General features: G+C 45.1%; 1 protein-coding gene across 4 annotated transcripts; it reads left to right on the top strand.

The window, feature by feature from the left end:
* The first annotated feature begins 9,404 nt into the window (after positions 1-9,404).
* On the top strand, positions 9,405-17,219 carry RAN (RAN, member RAS oncogene family). 4 transcript variants are annotated; one of them, XM_081892859.1, is made up of 7 exons: positions 9,405-9,633; positions 10,618-10,666; positions 14,061-14,145; positions 14,876-15,001; positions 15,489-15,676; positions 16,549-16,719; positions 16,820-17,219. In XM_081892859.1, exons 2-7 carry the CDS (start codon positions 10,628-10,630, stop codon positions 16,862-16,864), a joined length of 654 nt encoding a protein of 217 aa, XP_081748985.1. In that variant the 5' UTR covers positions 9,405-9,633; positions 10,618-10,627; the 3' UTR covers positions 16,865-17,219. The 4 variants fall into 4 exon arrangements, with proteins under 4 accessions (XP_081748985.1, XP_081748984.1, XP_081748986.1 ...); XM_081892858.1 differs by having other exon boundaries at positions 9,406-9,633; positions 10,615-10,666; XM_081892860.1 differs by lacking the exon at positions 9,405-9,633 and adding an exon at positions 9,920-10,061 and having other exon boundaries at positions 10,615-10,666.
* The last annotated feature ends 7,651 nt before the right edge of the window (positions 17,220-24,870 follow it).

The raw sequence follows: 24,870 nt of genomic DNA, 5'->3' as shown, positions 1-24,870 counted from the left end.
CTTCCAAGCCAACCAAACTCTCTCTCCAACACTAGTTCCCTGGCCTATTGCTTCCCTTCCTATGATGATGTGGAATCCAGCTAGGTGAGGGAGGTGGCAGACTGCCTCATGGAAGTATCTTCCATTGCCAGCAGGGCAACACTTCTCTTTTAGCTAACTCTTTGAGATGCTGGTGAGGCCGCCCAAGGCTGTTACCTTAACAAAGGAATTTGTTTGATCTGTACACCATGTTTCCGCTTGTAGATTCTAACCCCTTCCACGCAGGTCTTGATGGGACCCACTCTGCCCACCTGCGATTTCCAACAACTGCTATTCATTTCTGACAGTGGAGGTGGAACATGGCCAAATCAACTAAAGGTTCTCGTCTCATCTGAGCAGCAAGCCAGCTGGCACCCTTGTTGTGAGAGCAACAAAACCCACTGGGAGTTCAGAAGCCATGGTATAGGTCAACAATGACTCAAAATAGCCAATTAAGTTTGTATTTCACAGGGATTTGCCAGTCAGGAGTTGCAATGCTGTATTGGGTAGGCAATGCAGTCTTTCTGCCTCTTAGTTTCAAATCTGAAATATGTTTCATTAAGAGGTGTGTTGTGTTGAACTCCTTAAAACATAAAAGGCACGGGGGGGGGGGAGTGCCAAGACAACACTTCATTGTTTTGCCAGACCAGATAAAAGCTAAGTTTCTTGAGGACTGAAGCTAGGCCAAGCAAGAAGACAGAACAAAGGCAGAAAAGGAGGTGGTGAAGGAGGCTTGATAGCATTCTGGTCTGCTGCTGTGGAAAACCAATCTATAAAGAGATAAGGTCCCTTCCTGACCTCTAGAGGCAAACTGATAAATTCTCAGAAGAAAAACACCCACAACCAACTCTGTTCATCACTTCATATAGCATGATCCATTAGAATCTGCTCTAATCTAAATAAATTATAATTTGAATACAAATATTATTTATTTGTATAGCTGAAGCCATTGCAAAGCAAAATACATAAAACAGAATAAACTTAATTGCAGTTAAAATACCTGGCATTCTGTCAGATAGTTTTGCTCTCTTGAATTTAACTTATCCCCACAAACTTTTCTCTTTAAAATGTCTGCTCTAAATGAGAAACAGACCACTTTTTCAAAGCTGTAGGGAACTGTCCGCTAATAAAAATTTAATCAGGCATTTTTCAGCCTGAGGGCCACATTGCTTTCTGGGCAACCTTTTAGGGGCCATACACTGGAGTGGGCGGTGCCAAAGGCAAAAGATCAGTGACTGTAAATTTTACCTTTGTACAGGTTAGTTTCCACACACGCTCATGTATCACCCATCCAGGAAACAAAGAGGCATTATCGGAGTTCAGGGATGTATGCCACTCAAAGGAGGGTCTGAACTAGGTTTGGTGAGTTGTGCAGTCTAGGGAGAGTTCCAAGGGCCAGAGAGAGAGATGCTTGGCAGTTCTCTCACAAACCCTCCAAATGTCCCTATTTTCCAGGGACAGCCCCAGGTGTACAGAAGTCGCCCCGGTTTCTGATTTGATCTTGGAATATCCCACTTTCCTCTAGAATTTCCCAATTTTAATCAGAAAAATAATGGGAGTGTATGGAGTTAAGTGACCCCAGAGCCAAGGAGAGAAGCAACTATACATCCTTTAGAGGACATCTGAAGGCAGCCCTGCATAGGGAAGTTTTTTAATGCATGTTTTATTACGTTTTTATATATGTTGGAAGCTGCCCACAGTGGCTGGGGTAACCCAGTCAGATGGGCAGAATGTTATTGCTATTGAATAGGATGTCCCTATTTTCATCAGATAAACGTTGGAGGGCATGCACTCAACACTCATGCCTCAGGTTCCCTAGCCTCTGGTATAAGGAGAGGCAACAGAAAGATCTTGAACTATCAGAAGGCCTGGCCCAGTGAAGGTGTTAGTATTTCACGCCTCTGATGCTGCAGATGAAATTGGCATACAGTAAATCACATGCCTGTCTGGGAAGAGCGTGGGAACGGAAGACAGCCTTATCTCTTCCGCAGTATGTACTATTTGTACTGTACTTTTGCTTTTACTTGTGCCTGTTCTTTTCTCGGAGCTGGAGAGAGAAGACACCATGAATCCTTCGAGGGCCCGAGGGATAATAATAATTTATTATTTATACCCCGCCCATCTGGCTGGGCTTCCCCAGCCACTCTGTGTGGCTTCCAACAATATATTAAAATACAGTGGTGCCTCGCAAGATGAAAATAATCCGTTCCGCAATTCTCTTCGTCTAGCAGTTTTTTCGTCTTGTGAAGCAACCCTATTAGCGGCTTAGCGGATTAGCGCTATTAGCAGTTTAGTGGCTATTAAAGGCTTAGCGACTTATCGGCTAAAAGGCTATTAGCAGATTAGCGGCTTAGAAAAAGGGGGGGGGGCGAAAAAAATCACAAGACTCGCAAGACGTTTTCGTCTTGCAAAGCAAGCCCATAGGGAAATTTGTCTTGCGAAGCACATCGAAAAACGGAAAACCCTTTCGTCTAGCGGGTTTTTCGTCTTGCGAGGCGTTCGTCTTGCGGGGCACCACTGTACAGTAATGAATCAAACATTAAAAGCTTCCCTAAACAGTGACTACCTCTGAAGATGGTGGACTCCCCTCCCTTGGCTTTTTAAAGAGAGGTTGGATGACCAAATGTCAGCAAAGCCGGGCCACCCATGAGGCAAGTGCCCTGGACCGCACAGCAGATCCAGCCTCCAAGGAATGCATTGCCCGCTGCTGTGCGACACCTGCTTAGCAGCCCCACCAATGCCACCTCTGCAGCAGCCTCAGGGGGTGCTGCTGGTCTCCTCTTACCCTTGTTCCTGATGCAGATCTTCACTCATCCCTTCTTCCCTAGAAGGGTGTGTGTGCGTGTGCCATTTTGTGGTTCGCCTCAGGTGCCAAAAACGGGGCCAGCCCTGGCAGTCAGGGATTCTTCAGCTACTATTCCTGCATTGCAGGGATACAGGCATGGACTAGATGGGGGTGGGCTCCATTCCAACACTACAATTAACCCAGTATAGCTGTGAGAAAACGTGTTTTGATTCCAATAAACGTTAATTAACGTTTAGCTGTTAAGAGGCATAATGTTTAGTTGTTAAGTGTGGCGTAATCGTTAGCTTTTGGACTAGGACCTTGGACAGCAGGGTTTGAATGCCCACTCAGCCTTGGGCCAGTCACCATCTCTTAGCCCAGGGGTCAGCAAACGTTTCCAGCAGGGAGCCGGTCCACTGTCCCTCAGACCTTGTGGAGAGGCGGACTATATTTTGGGAAAAAATATGAATGAATTCCTATAACCCACAAATAACACAGAGATGCATTTTAAATAATAATAATAATATTTGATTTATACCCCACCCTTCCCGGTTCAGAAAACTGGGCTCAGGGCGGCTAACAACAATTTTAAAACACTTAATTGTAATGCAACATAGAAGCAGCATAAAATACAATATAAAAGCATGAATAAAAATAAAATTTAAAGTTCAAAATCAATTTGGGGGAATTCAGTCCGATAAACATTAGATAGTCACCAGGGCTAGCTGGCTGAATTAGTCCTACTTGGGCCAGTGAGGAGGCCAGGGGAGATTAGCTGTGGGGTCCCAGAGCGGGTAATCTTCATAAAAGGGGAGGGGGAGGGAAGAAAGAGAAGGGAAGGGAAATAAAAGGTCAGGCTGAATTCAAATTAAAGGCCAAGCAGAATAGCTCTCTTACAGGCATGGCGAAATGAGGTTAAATCCTGCAGGGCCCTGGTCTCATGGGACAGAGCATTTCGCCAGATCGGAGCCATCACTGAGAAGGCCCTGGCCCTGATGGAGGATAGTCTGACTTCCATAGGGCCTGGAACCTCTAAACTATGGTTATTCGTGTGGGACAAGAAGCTACAGTTAGAACTGGATATGGAACAACTGATTTGTTCAAAATTGGGAAAGGAGTACGACAAGGCTGTATATTGTCTCCCTGCTTATTTAACTTATATACAGAATTCATCATGCAAAAGGCTGGGCTGGATGAATCCCTAGCCGGAATTAAGATTGGCGGAAGAAATATCAACAACCTCAGATATGCAGATGACACAACCTTGATGGCAGAAAGTGAGGAGGAATTAAAGAACCTTTTATTGAGGGTGAAAGAGGAGAGCGCAAAATATGGTTTGAAGCTCAACATCAAAAACATGAAGATCATGGCCATTGGTCCCATCACCTCCTGGCAAATAGAAGGGGAAGAAATGGAGGCAGTGAGAGATTTTACTTTCTTGGGCTCCATGATGGTGGAGCCGATGGTGACACCAGCCATGAAATTAAAAGATGCCTGCTTCTTGGGAGAAAAGCAATGACAAACCTAGACAGCATCTTTAAAAGCAGAGACATCACCTTGCCAACAAAGGTCTGTATAGTTAAAGATATGGTTTTCCCAGTAGTGATGTATGGAAGTGAGAGCTGGACCATAAAGAAGGCTGATCACCGAAAAATTGATGCTTTTGAATTATGGTGCTGGAGGAGACTCTTGAGAGTCCCATGGACTGCAAGAAGATCAAACCTTATCCATTCTGAAGGAAATCAGCCCTGAGTGGGGACAGATTGTGAAGCTGAGACTCCAAGAATTTGGCCACCTAATGAGAATAGAAGACTCTGATGTTGGGAAAGATGGAGGGGACGGCAGAGGATGAGATGGTTGGATAGTGTTCTTGAAGGTGCCAGCATGAGTTTGACCAAACTGCGGGAGGCAGTGGAAGACAGGAGTGCCTGGCGTGCTCTGGTCCATGGGGTCACAAAGAGTTGGACACGACTAAACAACAACAACAAAGGTCCTCTGCGGGGCATACCAGGAGAGGTTTAGACCAGTGTTTCCCAACCTTTTTTGGGCAAAGGCACACTTGTTTCATGAAAAAAATCTCGAGGCACACCACCATTAGAAAATGTTTAAAAAATTAACTCTGTGCCTATATTGACTATAAAGTAACTCTCTTTAATAGGAATCAAATAAACACAAAGAAAGTATTTTATAATTACTTAATTATGAAATAGTAAGTAAACAGAAATATGAAAAATCATAAAATACTTTATTCAGTGCGCAACCTGGGCCTGTTTGGCTGAACACAAAGCTGATATTCTGGCTGGAATCGAAGAAAGACACACACGTAGCTCTTCGTCAACAGCTCTCAGTCTCTCTCTGTTTTTAGTTTTTATAGCAATCATGCTTGAAAAGCTCTACTCACAGAGATATGTAGTGGAAAATGGGAGCAATGTCAAAATAGCTTTGTTTGCCAGAAGGGGGAACTCCTTGGCAGTTTCCAACCAAAAACTGTCCAAAGGTAGATCAGCAAATCTTAGCTTGAAACCACGATTTTGTCTCAGTTCAGTTAGTTCCTCCTGCTCCTGTAAAGTCATGTCCTTTCCACCAACTGATGCTGAGCTATAAGGGTCCCTAACCCAGTCAAGGCATTCAGTGGAGACTGAAGAGAAATAAAATGACAACTTCCCCTCGAGAGTTTTTAAATGTTTAGCTATTATCTCACACAGTGCAGCAGTGTGAACACCTTGCCATTGCTTGGTGAGTGTGAACATTTCAAGATTGCCACTTTCCACGTGTTGATGCCAGAGTTGCACCTTTGCACGGAATCCATTTATTTTATCTGTACTTGTAAGCAGGTTTTCATTTCGGCCTTGCATTCGTGTGTTCAGTTCATTCAGATGATGAAATATATCTGCCAGGTATGCCAGCCTTGCACACCACTCATCACTTGCAAGCAGTTTTGCGTAATCTGACCTCTCATTTGTCAGAAACACTTTAAGTTCCTCCCGCAGCTCATACACACAAACCAAGACCTTGCCACGCGACAACCACCGGACCTCCGTATGAAACAGCAAGGTTTTATGCTTCGCTCCCATCTCCTCACACAAAGCTGCAAATATGCGACTTTTCACGGGTCGTGACTTTACAAAGTTTACCATGCGCACAACATCATCCAACACATGAACTAGGTCTGCTGGTAAAGTCTTGGCTACGAGGGCCTCACGGTGCAAAAAACAATGCGTAACAATCACATCTGGATTTCTTTCCTTCACTCTGCTTACAAAGCCTTTGGTGTGCCCGACCATGGCTGCAGCTCCATCGGTGCAGACACTTGTGCAGTTTTCCCACTTAAGTCCTCCTTGTTCAAGGTATTCTGATGTGACCCGAAAAATGTCTTCTCCTGTTGCTTTTTCTGGCAATGCCTTGCAGAAAAAGAAGTTTTCTCTAATTGCATCACCATCAACAAAACGCACATTGGCCAAGAGTTGAGCATGTCCACTGATATCAGTAGACTCGTCAAGTTGTAATGCAAATTTCTCACTGCTATGGATCTTTTCCAAAACCACACTTTCAATGTTTGCAGACATGTCATTAATACGTCTGGAAATTGTGTTGTTTGAGAGAGGGACTTTGGCTATTTCCTTAGCTGCTTCAGGTCCGAGCATCTCCTCTACAATAGCTTTGCAGGCGGGAAGTATTAATGTCTCTGCCACAGTGTGCGACTTTTTTGACTTGGCTATAAGTTCAGCAACGTGATAGCTAGCTTTAAGACCTCTTTCATTTACCTTTGAGGTTTGTCTCATGAAAGTTGCCTGTTTCTCCGTGTTTTCACGCAGGCGAACAAAATAGTCCGCATTCTTGTTTTGAAGCGAAGGGTGTTTCGTTTGGAGATGGCGTTTAAGTTTGCTTGGGACCATAGCACTGTTAGCTAGCTTTTCACCACACACCACGCACAGTGGAGTTGGTTGGTTTGCATCTCCGGTGAAAGTAAATCCAAATGAAATATAGCTTTCGCTATATTGCCTTGTGCCAGAGAATTTGCTTGAGCTAACCATCTTTGCTTTCTTTTCATGCCCACTCATACTTGGGCTCTCATCTGGCTCCAAATTTTGTTCAGAGTCCAGTTCTTTTCTTTTCAAAAACTTTTCCATCACTGCAGTATCCGGCCTCTCTGCAGTGCCGACTCCCGCTGAGTCCTGGTCTCTGTGCTCGGGCGGGAAGGAAGTCGGAAGATGATGTCCTACTGTGATAGGTCCAGGCTGGAGTCCGGACCAATCACAGCCAGGCAAAAACATGCATACTGTGTGAGCTCAATGCAGCGGCTCATTTCTGCAAAGGAAAAAAAATGGGTTTAGATGGGGGGGGGAGAGGCGGGGTAGTCGTTATACAGAACAGTTTTTACTGCCTGTATTACGGGCACGAATTATACATGGGAATGGCGGGAAGAGTGACGGCAGCACACGCAAAAGCGGAAGCCACGAGGTCCCTGAGGGCCTAGTGTGCCGCGGAACAGCGGTTGAAAAACACTGGATTAGAGAGGGCAAGAGCAAGGCAATTTCCATTGAGCTTCATGGCTAAGCAAGGAATTGAACTTCCAACATGGATGTCTTCCCCAGTTTACAGAAAACCTAAAAAGGTTGAGAAACACTAACAGCGGTTGAAAAACACTGTAATAAGGCCACTGTCACTTAATGGCTGTATACGCTGTTAAGTTTGTGAGAAACAGTTTTTGCTATCAAGCCTGCTTGGACATACCTAAACCATCTTTCCCAAATAAATTTTATTTATACCCCGCCCTCCCCAGCCAAGACCGGGCTCAGGGCGGCTAACAACAAATAATAAAAAACAAGTTGATTGAAATATAATAAATAATAAAAAATAAGTCGATTGAAATAAAAACAATAATAAAGAACAAGTTGATTGAAATAAAAAAACCAATAATAAAACAAGTTGATTGAAATATAACTTAAAAACAAGATTAAAATACAACATTTAAACATCAAAATGCGGTTGAGTTGCAGAATTCTGCAAGCAGAATAAATTCCACAGCCCCGATGCATTGGCACCTCGTGCCGTTTGAGTTGCAGAATTTATTCAGCACGCAGAAAATGGCCTTTTGGGGGGTGAATGTGGATGAAGCAGGAAGAGAACTTAAAAAAAAAAGGCATGCATGAAATCTAGCCCCAAACACACACGCGCACACTTTCCCCAAAGTGGTTGATGACGCAGGATATTTCCACATGCTTCTAAAATGCACATTAAATAAAACGAGAGAGAGAGAAGTGCACGCATTCACCTGCCAGCCTCGGAGCTGTGGAATGCAGCGACATGAAGCAATTTGTGTCCTTCCAGGCGCCAGCTCAGACCTGCCGTGCTGTTTCGTTCCCCTGGCGTCGCTGCCTTCATCCAGCCGGATGCCTCTCCTGCCCAAGGGACGTGTCAGCAGCCACCCGGCGTGGGGTAGAGGCAGGACGGCCCCACTTCCTGCTGCCCACAAGGCTTTGGGGTGAGAAACGCGGAGGGGCAGGAGAGTGGAGGTTGCCTTAATTGGAAAAAGCAGGGAGGTAGGCTGCTTGATGCCTGCTGAAGGGAATCCCGAAGGCGCGAAAACTTCGCGCATGCGCAGGCCCAGTAGCGAGCGGCGATGGGATGCGCGAAAACTTCGTGCATGTGCAGGCCCAGTAGCGAGCGGCGATGGGATGTGGGAGCTCGCTCGCTCGCCGCCCCGCGTGTGCTCGCCGCCGCCGCCCCGCCTCCCGACTCGCCCGCCTCCCTCCCACGGCACACCAGGCAACGTCTTGCGGCACACTAGTGTGCCGCGGAACACCGGTTGGGAAACACTGGTTTAGACCACAGTCCCATCTGTGTCCCCAGAAGGGAAAGCAGTGAGCAAAACTGAGCTCAGAGGCGACAGGACACAATAAAACCCCACAATCTACTCATGCAAAAACACGCTGATTCCCAGACCGTCTGGGGGCCGGATTTAGAAGGCAATTGGGCCAAATGCGCCCCCGGGCCTTAGTTTGCCTACCCATGTCTTAACCTAACCTACCTCACAGGTAGGATGAAACGGGAAGGAGGAGAACCATTGGGTTCATTGGAAGATAAAGGTGGTCTATAAATGTAATAATAATTTAAAATGCGCCCCACAAGGGACAGGAGCTGCATATGTGGGAGAAGGCCGGCCCTCCCCTACAGCTCCTCTTCTGAGGTGAGCACAGCTGAGGCGGCTGGCTCTGCCTCATGGACGGGCTCCCGGCCCTTGAAGGGAGTAACAAAAAGGGGCGCCCCGAGCTCTGTGGGAAAGACGGAGGGAGGAGGGGAAAGAAGAGGGAGGGGAAAGAAGGAAAGCAAGGCTTTCCCGCCACCATCTCCTACCCGAGGCTCAGCGCCGGGCGGCTCGAGTGCCTTACTGCGCACGCGCGCCCAGGACAAAAAAGTGTACTTCCAGGCTACGGGCGGCCTTCGAGACGGGGCCGCGCATGCGCGCAAGCCCCACGCGACCCATGCGCTCTAGGCGCGTTTCAACCCTCTCCCACGTGACAACCCGGCCCCTCCCACGGCGCTCTAGGCGTCCGTTGCGTGCTGCCCCCCCCCGACGTCGTCGCGTCTCCCGCCGTGCGCGCGCACGCAGGCCCTCCCCTCCCTCCCGCCTTTCCCAACCCACCCAGAGCCGAGCCCGCCTTTGCCTCGTTCTTTTTTACGGCTATTTGAACCGCCGCGCTTCCGCCATCTTCTTCCTCAGCCGCCCGCCCAGTTTAAACACACACACACACACGGAAAGGAAGAAAGGAACCAGAGGAGGAGGCGGCGGAAGCGGGAGAGAAAGAGCGGAGAGACGCACCGAGAAGGTAATGGACGGCGGTTAACGGGGTGGAAGGGGAGAGAGAGCGAGAGATCCATGAGGAACGAAGCGGCGGCCTCTCCGCGGCGACGGCAACGAGGCCTCCCCGAGGCAGCGGCCTTTGAGGCCTTCGAAGCTCTCGGGCCTCCTCGCGTGGCTCCTGAGGAGAGAGGCCCAGGATTTACCTCACGCCGGCGGTGGGGGGGAGGGGAGGGGATGCGGCGGCGTGGGGGGGGGAGGGGAACGGCGGCGGCGGGGACGCGGACGCACGCGCTCCGTCGCGCGCCCGCGTCACAATCCCTCGCGGTCCCTTCCCCTCCTCGCGCCGTTAGTCGGGAGGCGAGGCGCGGAACGGCGGTTTGGAGGGGAGGCCGTTGAGGGAGGGAGAGAGAGAGAACCGCATTCCGACCCCCCCCCACCGGCTCGAGGGCGCGAGTGAGTGAGTGCGCGGGGACGGGGATTCCGGCGGGGGGGCCGAGAGGAGACGATGGGAGGGTCGTCGCGCGGGGGGAGGGGGAGAAACGAGAGAGAGGCCCCCCCATTCCTTCCGTGTTAAATATATGTGTGGGTATATATGATGCATGCTGGTTTGGGAACGTAGAAAATGGGGGAAAAAGGTGGAAGGCCTTGGATATTTTGCGGGGGGGGTGGGGAGTCTTGGATTATATTCTAAAATATTGTTTCCTCTCTGCCTGCCCACGCCATTAGCAACTCTCTCCCCCCCCAAATTTAATGCAGTTTCTCAATTCTGCTGAGCCATCCTGGGGGGGGGGGGATGGGGGGGTGAGAGGGAGAGCATGGAGGGCGGGGAAAGAAGCGCGCGCGCGCGCACACACACACAAAAACCCCTTGGCCGCCATTTACTGCTTCCTCCCTGACCCGGATGGAGAGCGAGCCACGCGCCTTTTGGGCGGCGTGGGCAGATGAGCGCAGCACGGGAGTTTTTTTCTTCTTTTTAACCTCAATCGGGCCTTTCTCTCTCTCCCAGTAGACGCAGCAGCATGGCCGCCCCGCAGGGAGAACCGCAAGTGCAGTTTAAGGTAAGGAGCGAGGCCGGGACAAGCACACTTCCCCTCTTTTCTTCCTTTCTCTTTAAAAGAAACCACTTCTTTAAAACGACTCGTGATACTAGCTTGGGAGCTTCCTTTGTTAGGCTGATGAAACCACACAAGGATGTTCATTAGGCTACACGTCTGGTGGGCAGTTTTGTTAGGATTATTTGTTTTTTAAACCCCACTCGGTTGAGAAGGCTTCTGAGAGCTGCTTGCTTAAGGTCGATAAAAACAAAATGGACCTTGTAAATCTTAAAAGTCTCCTAGGTTTGTTTGGGATCAGGCATGTGGGGGATGCAATTCTGGATGCTTACTTAGAAAAAGGTCCATTAAGTTCAACTGGATTTAACTCTCATTTAAGTGTGTATAGGATTGGAGGCTTGGGTGTCGTGACTTCTTTGTTTCCATAGGTTTTGATTACATTATTTATTCAAGAGAAGACTTGATGCTCAACTTTTCTGCCAGGGCTGTACAAATTACAATTTGATTAAGTTAGCATTTAAAATGCGGGGACATATTTAAATAGGTAGACAGAGTTATGGATATTTGGGACTTTTAATTTTTTAATTTTTTTTTTTTGCATTTTACAGTGAGCCATATACAGTAAATTGTGTTGTATGCTTTCAATAACAATTCCTGTGCTTCCTTCAGCGTTTTTTGTGGCATAATGTGTGACTTGTGCAATTTCTTTCTAACGTCACATGTTCAATTAAAAAAACTACTTTCCACTTATGCTTCCACAGCTGAGTTATCTGTGAGCCTTTAAAAGTAGAGATCTAAGGGCAGTATAGTCTCAGATGCATGAAGTACTATCTTGCCTTTTGGTTGGATTAATAGCTCAGCCAGGGAAGTGATTGTACAAATTTGTATGGATCACTACATTTCACATCTTGGAAAAAGTATGGACATCCAACACCTCACAAGTAGACTTTTTTCACACACCCGCCTCCCCAAAAACACATTCAAATGTTACAATACATTTTCAATCAATATATCCCCTTCACAGACACCTCTGTAATGATGGTGGTGTTAAAATATGCTGTTCTTCAGTAAAAGAGAAAAAGTGAGACCAGATGTCAAAGGTATCTTTTTTTGGAGAGAACTTTGATTAGTCACTGATGATTTGTGAGGTGTTCTGATAGAGCAGAGTTCCAGGTGCTATTAACCCAAGCCTCTCTTGGTACAGTATTTTAGAAGTTTCCTTCCATCATTGAGCAATAACAAGTAGACCTGAAAGGACTCTCCCTCTTCTCCCCTCAGTGCCCCCTAACTTGCTTTAGAGCAGAAGTTCCCAAATTCCGATCTACCGATTACTAGTGGTCCTGAGCTTTGTTTAGGTGGTACATGGTGTGTTTTCAAAATACAATTAAAAACCATACAACACAGTATGACAATTGTTACAGCAGGCAGAAAATCCTTAAGTGGTCTGCCAATACCAATAGACCGGTCACATTGGTTAAAAATTATTTAGGTTAAAATTATTTATCACCCTTCGTGGTTTTTGCATAGATAGATGCTTAAAAGTGTAAATTAATTTTTATTCTACTAGTCCAACTAGTCTATGCAGTATATAGGTACTAGGCTGAATGTAAGCCATTTACATTTTCCTCTGAATTAAATCCTAGAGGGCTAGCACCTATGGTATTACCTTCCTCTTCTATCCCAGGCAATGTGCAAAAAGAACATTTTGTCATCTGTTCGGTTTTCTGCTCATCTTGAAGATGGGTAGGTTTTTAAGCCTGGTTGAAGTGGCGTTGGTTATGATTATGAACATTTTACATGGCAGCTATATGCCGCTTACTCTGAATTACTCCTATAAAGTCAGGTGGAATGGATATGTGCCAGTGTGTAGATATTTTGTGGGATTAACCTATAAAGCCTTAAACGGCTCAGGACCACAATACCTCAAGGACCACATCTCCCAATAAGAACTGACCTGGACTAGGTGGCAATGTGAGACTGGGCCTTTTCTACAGTGGCTGCCCTCTTGTGGAGTGCTCTCCCCAGGAGGCTCGCTTGGTGCTTTACTTACATATCTCTATGTACCAGATGAAAATGTGAGAACCTTTCATATGTGGTGGTCGTTCCCCAAAATGAGAAAATTCTGGGACACGATCTACGAGGAAATGAAAAAATAATCACATTTCACAAAAAATGGAATTATTACTAACTGACAATATCCCCAAAGAAAGATTAAAATTTTTTTCTATGCAGTGGCGGCGGCTAGGTTACTAATAGCCAAGTACTGGAAGGGTGGCCATATACCAACTAGAGGAGATTGGCCACAGAAGCTGAGCGAGTACTTGGAACTTGCTAAGTTGACTGAAGCCTTAAGGAACAAGTCAAATAAAATAGTCCAGAAGGAATGGGAATGCCTAAATACCTACCTATCCAGTCACAGTTCAACCAAGATTTGGTTGTGTTTAGAATAAACCTCCTTATACCAAGATGAGGAATATATTGAAATACAGAGAAATTGCTTTAGTTATAAGAAATGAACCACCGTGAGGTCGATGGAAGTTAAAAAACCAAAAGTATAATAAAAAGAGATTGACTCCTTAAGGGTCAGCATCTCGGTAGAGAAATGACATTCTGGGCTGTCTATCAAAGTTACCTTGTATGTATTAGACTTATCTTCTTTTTGCGTTGGCTCTTTTTTCTTTTTCTTCTTTTCTCTCTTCTTTTCTGTTTCTTTTCTTTTTTGTATTCAATTTGAAATGTTTTTATACTTTGTTTCGTTTGTATTTGCATAACAATTCAATAAGAAAAAAATTAAGAAAAGAAAAAAAATGTTCTTCAACCAGGCCTTTGACTGATAAAAACAATCTATGACCTTTTAAATGTGTTTGTGGAAAGGAGGTTATTGGGTGTGTGTTTTGTTACTATGTTATGCATTTTGTGTTTTCATTTTGAATCTTTATGTTGTATACCACTCTGATCTTTGGATGAAGGGCAGTATATATGGTATATTTAATAATGAAATGAAATAAGCTCTTGCCTGCAGTTGATGCAGTGTATTTGAGTTTTAAAGTGGTTTAATGTAAGTTAGCTATCTTAAACCCCAGTACTTAATACATTTGTTTTAAATTCTTTATTTCTAGTAGCTCAAGGTGCCATATTTGGTTCCCCCTAATTACCCCCACCCACCCTCCGCAACAATCCTTTGTGGAAAGTTAGGTTGTGAGAGAATTACTGGCCTACGTCCAGCCAGTGAACTTCAGGCTATGTGGGGATTTGAACTAGGATTTCCCCAGCCCTGGACTAAAACTCTCACCTCTTTACCTGTCTAGCTGGAGAAATACTTCCATTGTTGGTAGAAGTTAACCTAGGATGTAGTTGCAGTACAAAAGTATCTGAATTCTTTAAATTTGTATTTCAACAGCTTGTTTTGGTTGGTGACGGTGGTACTGGTAAAACAACATTTGTAAAACGTCACTTGACTGGTGAATTTGAGAAGAAGTATGTAGGTATGTCAAATGTCTTCCTTTTTCTATTGTGCTGCTATATTAGTGATATGTAATCTTTTACCTATGTACCTTTTACTTACGTAAAATAACTGGTGGCTTTTTTTTTTGGCAAAGTAGATTTCAGTAAAATAAAGTGGTAATGTGTTTTTTGTAATGTACAAGTTTTTTGAGCATTTACAGTTGTGTGACTTAACACTATAAGTTAAAGGGGCATCTGAATTTGTAACACAATTGGATTTTTTCTCCTTTGTCAGTTGATTGATGTTGGAAGAGGGGAGGGTGGTAAGCAAAATAAATTGGTTCTAGGGAAAAGAATGTACCAGATCTTGCAATAAAAAATGTGAAGTTGTAGATCAGGGGTGATGAACCTAATACTGGAGTGCAAGTTGCATCAGCCCCAGCCTGGAGTTAGAGCCCAGCAACTTCTGGAGAACCTCCGGGTTCTCCGTCCCTTATTTAAATGGAGGTCTTTAAAGGCAGCGTCACAGGCATCGTAGATCTTTTGTTGACAAGATAAAAAACCATCCCATTGTTTTGGGCAAGTGGTTTATGATGGTCAGTCTTATTAAACAGATGAAGGTGAATAACTTAACGTAAGTGAAGGATCATATTTTTCTCATGTTTTCTCACACTTGCTGATAGTCTACAGGTCAATATTTCAATTAGAATATGCGCTCATATTCTACACTTCTACATGCAATGTTCCAACAGAGATTTTATGTAATTGCAGCTACTCTGGGTGTTGAAGTTCATCCTCTGGTGTTCCACACCAACAGAGGTCCTATTAAATTTAATGTGTGGGACACAGCTGGACAGGAGAAATTTGGAGGTCTGCGCGATGGCTACTACATCCAAGGTAAGTTGTCTGCTCAGCTATTTGGGCTGATTAACTGTTCAAAGCACATTTTTGCCACCTGACCAGAGTGTGAAGTGTCTGTAATTTAAATGCAGCAACCTCTAGTTATAATTTGGCTTTTTAAAGGGCATCTGCCAATGTAATCACTGGCAGCTGCTTGTGAAGGTTTGGTCTGCACCAATGTGTTATGAACATGTTTTAGATTATCACAATTGTGCAGGACTTTCGTTGGAAGACATCAGAAAGTAACTAAATCAACTTAAGCAGAGGTTTTTTGCCATCTTCATGCTTTATTTTGAAATGTTGGGTTGTGGGCTCTTTAATCATAAAAACACAGCTACTAAGGTTAGTTTTTGAGGTAACACATCAAGGGTTAGTGGGTCTGTTAAAGGAGCACCTGTAAAATAGTAGATTTTGAGTTTGGGTAGCTGTACATTGTGTGAGTTTGATCCCTGTTAATTAACTACAAATCGTTTCAACTTTTTAGCTCAATGTGCCATCATAATGTTTGATGTAACATCAAGAGTTACATACAAGAACGTACCCAACTGGCATAGAGATCTGGTACGGGTGTGTGAGAATATCCCCATAGTTTTGTGTGGCAACAAAGTGGATATCAAGGACAGGAAAGTCAAAGCAAAGTCGATTGTCTTTCACAGGAAGAAGAACCTGCAGGTAAGATAAAGTTCTCCTGCTAAAGATAATAGTTAAGATGGGAAGACAAAAGCAGTAGGGTGGTGTGTCAGTTGTTTTGGGAAGAAGTGAAGGAGCCATGGCCTCTGTAATTTTGGTTTCTTAGTTCACATTACATTTCTCAGCTGCTTGCTTTAGAAAAAAATAAATAATGAAGTCTACTTCTAAATTCCTTCTGATGATTGCTATGTAAAAGGCTATGTTTAAAGGAAGGTTCAATGGAAGATAATTCTACTTTTGTCAGCTAGTTGCATCAAGGTCATCTCAAACCTCCACAGCTGGGTGTATGTTTATGCACACAGATACAACTAGAGGGAAATTGTACCACATGGACACAAAAAATCATTGGGACTAAAAGCATTGTACCATACATGAATGTCTACAAGAGGGCTCCAACATTCAGAATGGGATTAAGTGGTATTTAGGGCTGGGCTGTGCCAGCTTTTCAGCATCGTGATGTATCTCCAGTTAAACATGATACAGTGATACATCGCCATGTTGAAAAGCAGAGGGAGGAACAAGCTACAGCCTATGCGTGCCAGGCGCTTGTGGCAGAGGGAGTCAGGCGCAGGCAGGCACATCCACGATACACCGCCAGGTGAAAGTGCCATCACACTCTGGCCCTTCAACCCAGGCCTAGTTCTATGCAATGTTAATTTTCCACCTTGTAGTGGGAGAGAAATCATTGGGTTTATTTGCCCGTTGAGGAAAACTCTTCATGAATCTGCAGGGCTTGTGCCACAGTTAAACAGTTTGTGTTTTAAGCTGCTGCAGAACTTGGTTTCTGCAACAGCATATGGACACTGATTGCCCTCTGGTTTGTTTCTAAATGTGCAATCTCTCTTTTCCTCCAGTACTACGATATTTCAGCCAAGAGTAACTATAATTTTGAGAAACCCTTTCTTTGGCTGGCAAGAAAGCTAATTGGAGATCCCAACTTGGAATTCGTGGCCATGCCTGCTCTTGCACCACCAGAGGTCGTTATGGATCCAGCATTGGCAGCACAGTATGAGCAAGATTTACAGGTAAATGAGCTCATAAAAGGACTTGAGATCGTGATCTGCTTGTTGTTGCCATTGACTTTAGAATGTTACTAAACTTGTTTTCCCTCTCCCCCCATTCCAGATTGCTCAGACCACTGCACTGCCAGATGAAGATGATGATCTGTGAGGGAGTGAAGCTGGAGCCCAGCGTCAGAAGTCTAGTTTTATAGGCAACTGTCCTGTGATGTCAGTGGTGCAGCGTGTTTGCCACTTTATTATTCTAGCTGAGCAGAACATGTGCTTTAATCTTTGAAATGCTGAAAGAGAGAATGGGCTTTGGAGTGAATGTGGCAGTTAAAAAAAATTCCTTCATTTTGGACCTGCATATTTAGCTGTTTTGGACTGCAATTTTCTCCCCATTTTGAGTTTCGAATCTGACTGCTGCAGTCGCATCACAGTATTCAGTGGTAAATCTTGTTTGTTACTGTCATTCCCATTCCTTTTTCTTTAGACCATAATAAAGTTGTATTTCAAATATCCAAGCAAGTGACTCTTCATGAATTTAAGAATAGTTATTCAGAGTCCTCAAAGCTTCAACCAAATTGGGGCAGAGTAAAAACACTTTTAACCCTAAACAGGCCAAGTGCTCTGGCTAGCAGTCAGAGTAAATTCACATTCTGGAAAAGCTGCCGTACTTTGATTTAAGACAATTGGATTGTGTTGGGGTTGAATTGAAATTGCAGCATTGGGCCTAATCAGTTAGGTCTGCCTTTTGGAGATTTGTCCATAGCACTGTAAAGGCATGCAGTAGGAAACAGTTTCATCACTTGCACATCTGTTTCCCGCACTGGGTGGGCTGCAGATAGGCAATACTGTACTATATATATTTTTAGCAAATTAACTGAAAGCAAGTTTTAATGGGATTTTATTCCAGTTCACTTTCCTTTGTACAAGTTAGGAGAGGCTGGCCAAATAAAGTGTAATACTAAAGCATCATAAAGTGCTGTGCATGTTAACCAGTTGTGTAGTGTGTGGGCAGTTTTCATTGTTGTGTGCTGGGAAGGTGGGGCGGTTTACTCTGCCACAGTGTATATGGAAGCTTCCCTTCAGACACTAAGTGCCTATGGAAGTTTGCTTTCCAGGTCATAGAGTTGAGCAAAGGGCTTACCTCTCTAGCATTGCACTTCTGAATAAAATTCCACCCTGCATAGAAGCTATTCACAATTTTTCAAATGTCCATGGTGTTTTGCTAGCTACCTGTTTTCTGTGCTGGTGAGGCAGGGCCCAAAGCAAGAGAAATCATGGGAAGGAGAAATGCTGGAAAAAGGAAACACCAGTGTTTAGGCTCTTAAATTTTTATAAACCATGTCATGAGAGAGATCCTATTTTGGCAATAAATACAGTAAAAGGAGAGCACGTAGAATGAACACTGCAACAAAGAGTTTCAGAAGACTAAATACTCTGGCTGTATGCTAATGTGATTCCAAAGTACATGATGTAGATAATATCAGTTCTTGAGCTAGGGAGTTTCAACAGAAAGTATTCAACTAACCTGCCTTATTCGAAGTAGATCCATTGAAATTAATGGACCCATCTTAGTCATGTTGAGTAATTAGAGTAGCTCTACTCTTGCATCTCAGCCATCCTCTGTTCCCACAATTGGTGTGGTGCAGGGCTTTAGTGTTATAGTTGCTACTAAATAGGTTATAGCCTTCCAAGCTGCCAAAATCGTATCTCCGGACAATCTTAGAATGTATGTATGGAAGAGGTTCTGTCAGTTGGCCCAGATCCTAAGAAATTCAACTTAAAACAGATCTATTGAAATGTAGTGAAAGAATTTGTAACTAAATCCTTGGACTTCAACAAATGAGGAAGTCTTCTTTCTGGCTTGCAGCCTTTGATAAGAGTAGGTCTGCTTTAACAAAAATACTGGGATGCTAGGGGCTGTGCCTCTGCTTGCCACCCCCTACCATTCCCACCATATTAACCCACTAGATCTTTCCCTTCCCACTCCATGCAGCTACTTTCGCTTTTTATCTCCCCAACTCCCATTTCTGAAACTGTTTCACAGCCCCACTTCAACTGGTTTAAGCACCTCCCCTATGTCACAACTCTCCTTTTGTGCACTCCTTTGCACACAAACAACCTACATGGTAACCTGCATCTTCCTGATCCAACATGTTGCAACTGCTAAGCACCCTTTTCACCTGCCCAATTAGTGAATCCACCTCTCCTGTTCAGACCCTTTCACGCCCTTGCTCTCAACTCCATTCCCATGCCCGCCTCCTCTTTTGCAACCCCCTTTGCAGTCCCATTTTCACTTTGCCCCCCTTTCCCCCTCTACCCTTCTGCTGAGACCCTTTTCAATTTCCCCTTGCACATAGGTCACCACCATTTACATGCCTTGCCCTATTCTGCAGCCCCCTTTGCTCACCCCTCCCCATGCTTCTATATATATCTTTTAAGATGACTGGAATTAAGAGCAGGCCTGTCTTGCTTGTTCAGCTAGAGAAGGTTGAACTTCAGTAGGTGAATGTACTTACATGACTGTTTGCTTGTGAATAAAACATACTTTCTAAAGTTCTTTGAATTTGGAACTTCATGTTGAAGGCAACACATGGTATCAGAAATGAAATACAATGTGGGATGGTACTGTAATTTTTTTTTTGGGGGGTGCATATATCCTCACAGCTTCAAGCCCCTCCCATATTCTCTCTACTCTCTCTGGACCTGCCTCATATCCTCACAGTTCTGGGTCTTGCTTAATTCAAACCTCCGCTCTTGTTGAAAGCTGCCATTTCAGAATCTTTTCCTTCCCTGCCCTGGCTTCCTGCAAAAGATACGGCACTACAAATCCTCCAACGGTTACTGTTCAATGACATCCTTAGGTTTTTGTGTATATAGGGGGAAAGTGCCCATTGTAGTTTAATGGTATATCAAAAAGACTGCAAGCCTTAAAAGTGGACATACAATAATAGAACCAGGAAAACCATTTTAGAAGCCTTGTGGCACCTGAAGGACTCACATTTCTTTGGCATGAATTTTTGTAAGCTATGAAGTGAAGGTGTACTGTATGTGTGTATGCAGAGAGAGAAATGTAAACATTGGCGTAAAATGGTAATGAAACAATTATGATAATTAAAGGCTAGGTTAGGCAAAATTAAGCCTAGTGTCAATTCATACTGGCAGTAATTTGTGTTAAAAGCGAAAGTACATTGTAATAGTACCCGCAGCGGAAGAGATAAGACATTCTACCTTTCCCAGGCTTGTCCCAGACAGGCATGTGATTTACAACAATCACATCTGCAGTATCGGAGGAGTGAAATTGCTAACAACTCAATCCAGAATTGCTAGTTGCTAGGTGTAGGAAAACGAGAGGTGCCAAAATGTACCGTATTTTTCGCTCTATAAGACGCACCAGACCATAAGACGCACCTAGTTTTTGGAGGAGGAAAACAAAAAAAATATTCTGAATCTCAGAAGCCAGAACAACAAGAGGGATCACCTCTCGCTGTTCTGGCTTCTGGGATAGCTGCACAGCCTGCATTCACTCCATAAGATGCACACACATTCCCCCTTACTTTTTAGGAGGGAAAAAGTGAGTCTTATACAGCAAAACATACGGTAAACTGTTGGGGCAGGGAGGAGGTAGTCTCATGTAGCAGCTTGGAGTTAAAAGATTAATCCCAGATCAGGAAGCTTAAAGATGACTGTATTTCTACTGAAAAATGACCTCAGTTTTTATATTAAATATGCAATGGAACACTGACGGAAACCAGATTGCATGGAAGCACCGTTTACTGTGGTCTAAACCACTGAGCCTCTTGGGCTTGCTGATTGGAAGGTCACGGTTCAAATCTCTGTGATGGGGTGAGCTCTCAGTCCCAGCTCCTGCCAGCCTAGCAGTTCAAAAGCACACTAGTGCAAGTAGATAAATAGGTACTGCTGCAGCGGGAAGGTAAACAGTGTTTCTGTGAGCTCTGGTTTCCGTCACAGTATTCCTTTGCACCAGAAGTGATATAGCCATGCTGGCCACATGACCCGGAAAGCTGTCTGTGGACAAACACCAGCTCCCTCAGGCTGAAAGTGAGATGAGCGCTGCAACCCCATAGTCTGACTGGCCTTAACCATCTAGGGGTACTTTACCTTTTGGTCTATTGTGTGAAGGTTGTGCTTGTATGTGTTTGCTCAGTTTACACCAGTAGTGAAGCTGCAATTGGCAGCTGGTTCCCAGCAAAAAAACACCCACCGAAACTCATGAGCGAGCTTCATTCACGTAAAGAAAAGCCCTTTAATCATGATTTTTAGAATTTATTTTGTCACTATCCCCAAGTCTAAATTCTACATAGAGTTGACCTACTGAAATTAATAAACCAAGTCATGCCCATTTATTTCAGGGGGCTGAATCAGAGTAGAATTTAGTTGAATACAATCCGGTGTGACTTAACTAAAGTTGTATTTTGTATTCTAAAATTTAAATTATTCATACACTAATTATGCATAATAAGTAAATACCCCCCTCTGCAAAACCCATCACCTGGGCACGATCACCAGTGTCTTTCAGAAAAAGATCCATGTACTACAAAGATACTAGCACTCAAAATGCCTGGGAGAACAGAAACACATTTGCCTGGTGCTGAAAAGATGTTAATCTTGGTTAATGCATTCCAGAAATAGCCCATGACCACTGCGAAGGTCTGTCTCTTTGTCACCACCTTCAGTAGGAGGGGTACAAGGAGAAAACCCTCTGATTATTATCTTGGAATTCAGGTAACTCCACACAAAAAAGAGACCTTAAAATACTGGAGTCGAGATGTCCACCTCTGCAGAACACACAAACATCTGAACCTCTTTGCAGTTTCAAAAACATATTGTCATTCTGGATCTCTTTTAGTTTAATTCCCGAGCGCTTCTTCCTTTTATCTTATCATTGCAAGTGAAGACAATCGTGATCACCACCAACCAGCTGAAGCAGAGCTTTGCATGTGTACAGATAACTAGCTTCACTTGTCCCAACTATGTCAAGCTCTTAGAACTGGTGTGAGGAGAGAGGGGAATGAATCTTGCCTCTCAGCTGGGCCCCGGAAGTGGAAGAGACCTGACCAGCTTCACCCAAGCCCCGCTGCACCTCTGGGTTATGAGGAGACCCTCCCTGGAGCCTGAAGGGATATCCTCTATGGGCTCTGGAGAGGCGCAGGTGAACTGGAGGAGCAGCAGGACTCTGCAGTCTCCCAGCTATCAGGTGACGCACGGCAAAGCCATGCACCAGCAGAGCAAGCCCTAAACAGCTCTGGTTCACATGATATATCGGGGGTCAGCAAACTTCTTCCACATGGGGCCGGTCCACTGTCCCTCCCCAGCCGCCTTCTCGATTTGCACCTGCCTCATTCGCTGAAGGGCTGGCAGTGGTGGCCCGAAATGGGCTTCCCGCCTAGAGAAAGAAGGCGCTGTGCTTATCTTCCCAGGGGCTACCACCACCACCGCTTCTGCTTCTTGTGAACCGGGTAGGCAGAGCGAGCTCGTCCGCTCCGCTCTCTGGCCAACAGGAGCACCAGGGCAGCAGGAGGAAGTGGCTGAGTAGTGGCGGCTCTCCCAATCAAACCAGCATGTGGCGTTTGATTGGCAGAGAGGTCCCCGTGCTGTGCTGAGGTAAACCAGTCGTGGCACTTGATTGGCAGAGCCGCTGCTGCTCGGCCTCTTCCTCCTGTTGCCATCACCAGGAGTCTTGGCTTCACAGTGGGTTCCAGCTTCTCTGTGCGGGCCGGATTTACGAGCCTGGGGGGCCTCATCCGGCTCCCGGGCCTTAGTTTGCCTACCCCTGTGATATACAATGAATGCTTGGGTTGTGAACGTGAGCTGTGCGGATGCACATTCGCAACCTGTAGCATTCGCAAATCTGCAGCGGCGCGTCTGCGCATGTGTGGGTTGCGATTCAGTGCTACTGTGCATGTGCGACTCCCCAAACCCGGAAGTAACCTGTTCTGGTACTTCTGGTTTTCGGTGGGTCCCTAACCCCCCAAAAAAGTAGTTTGTAACCTGAGGTATGACTGTATCCTCTTTTAGGCTCTGTGGTAGGTCTTCTGAGGGAGGTGTGATCCGGCACCTTTGGGTGTAGGGGAAAAAGCACTGCACCCTTGGTCAACCACCCAGGAGCTGCATGCTAGTGAAGGATCCAGTTATGGCTACTGGAACTATCCACCTCTGCTGTAATCTTAAAACAATCCGTTTCTCCCAATTTCCAGGGGTTTTGTGTTTATGTGTGATCCAAGCAGAGCTTGGCTGAACGATCCCTGTCACAGCTCCAGGGCAGGCCAGGCGTGATGTGCTCATTGCTCATTTCTGAACTGATTGGAGCAAAGCCTGCTGTAGCCAAGGCCTGATGGAGAGCAGAAAAATGATCAGCTTTAAAAGAGAAATATTCCCACAGTGCTGAGAGCCCACATGATGGAGCTATGCACCCATGCAAGCTCTTGAGTTGATGAACCGCATCTGCCTTTTAGCCTAACTTTTATATATGTCAACTGTATTAAGCTGCAGCACAGGGTACCTTAAAACAGCCAAAAAAAGGGAAGTAGAAGTATTAGCCGTCCTCTGGCCCTCCTGTTGTTTCCAATGGGAGGAGAAGCATTTAATATTTATTTGTTCATTATTTGTTGCCTACTATAATTTGCTTAAAGTCACTTAAAGGTGTGTTTTTTAAATAAAAAATAGAGTGCCAAATTCAAAACACACCAGAAGTTAAAAAGAACATTAACTAAAAGTGTTCATCCTGCAGTAACAGACTACAGTGGTACCTCGGGTTACATACGCTTCAGGTTACAGACTCCGCTAACCCAGAAATAGTGCTTCAGGTTAAGAACTTTGCTTCAGGATGAGAACAGAAATCGTGCTCTGGCAGCACAGCAGCAGCAGGAGGCCCCATTGGCTAAAGTGGTGCTTTAGGTTAAGAACAGTTTCAGGTTAAGAATGGACCTCCGGAATGAATTAAGTACTTAACCTGAGGTACCACTGTACTGGTCCATCTAGCTCAGTATTGTCAGCACTGACTGGCAACAGCTCTCCAGAGTTTCTGGCAGGGATGCTCTCCCAGCCCTACCTGGAGATAGTGAGGATTGAACCTGGGACCTACTGCATGCAAGGCAGAAGCTCTGCCACTGAGCTATGCCCCTAAAGACCAGCATTGCCTCTGTTGCATTGTTCTCTTTGTAAATCCAGTTCTCAGAATGGCGTGAACACACTGTGCAGGCAGCTGTTTGCGCCATATTTCTTCTGTTCCCACCTCCCTCCCTTTGCACGTCTTTCCTCCTTAATTATATCCACTTGCAACCACAACCACTTGCTGTGACATCTCAAGCGAGTTAATGGCCCTTTTATGCTTGGTCACCTTTCCTGTTGTACTGCGAAAACAAAGGAAGTTAAAAATATATGTTATATATGGTCCTGGATATATGTAAGCAGGGCAAAGAAAGCACCACATTACAAATAAAAGGACCATCAGCAAGTGGAGCTTTCGTTTACAGACTCTATCGAAGTGGCTTAGCAGGGTGCATTAAGGACGTCTTAAAATGTGTATAGGGCTGGCAGTCCATGAAGGCTGATAGCCTGCAACTTAAAGACCAGGAACTGGAAACCTAACAGCCAAATTCACCCCCATTGAGAAATACCAGCTGAACCCCGATGGACAACTTGGAGGCAAGGGAACTGTATGTCTCCTCTTTTTCCAGGGGGTTAATGAACTTGTGGGTCTGTGGCAATGAGATTTGGCGCTGTGGTGTAAACCACTGAGCCTCTTGGGCTCGCTGATCGGAAGGTCGGTGGTTCGAATCCCCACGACGGGATGAGCTCCTGTTGTTCGGTCCCTGCTCCTGCCAACCTAGCAGTTCAAAAGCACGTCAAAGTGCAAGTAGATAAATAGGTACCGCTCCGGCGGAAAAGTAAACGGCGTTTCCGTGCGCTGCTCTGGTTTCACCAGAAGCGGCTTAGTCATGCTGGCCACATGACCTGGAAAAACTGTCTGCGGACAAACGCCAGCTCCCTCGTCCAGTAAAGCAAGATGAGTGCCACAACCCCAGAGTTGGTCGTGACTGGACTTAACTGTCAGGGGTCCTTTACCTTTTTTTTTATTGGGGGGTGGGACTAATATGTGGGGCTGGCTACTCCATCTTCTCCATTTTGAAATAGACCTGGTATAAA

Source organism: Podarcis melisellensis (genome assembly GCF_964234715.1).
Source record: "Podarcis melisellensis genome assembly, chromosome: 16".
Taxonomy (NCBI): domain Eukaryota; kingdom Metazoa; phylum Chordata; class Lepidosauria; order Squamata; family Lacertidae; genus Podarcis; species Podarcis melisellensis.
The sequence above is the reverse complement of the archived record's forward strand: the minus strand, read 5'-3'. Positions and strand labels throughout refer to the sequence as shown.

Excerpts from the sequence above, each read along its gene's own strand:
- RAN (XM_081892859.1), top strand. The coding sequence starts at position 10,628 with ATGGCCGCCCCGCAGGGAGAACCGCAAGTGCAGTTTAAG. Across the intron at positions 10,667-14,060 it reads AACCGCAAGTGCAGTTTAAG|CTTGTTTTGGTTGGTGACGG; the intron begins GTAAGGAGCGAG and ends GTATTTCAACAG. Across the intron at positions 15,677-16,548 it reads ACAGGAAGAAGAACCTGCAG|TACTACGATATTTCAGCCAA; the intron begins GTAAGATAAAGT and ends CTTTTCCTCCAG.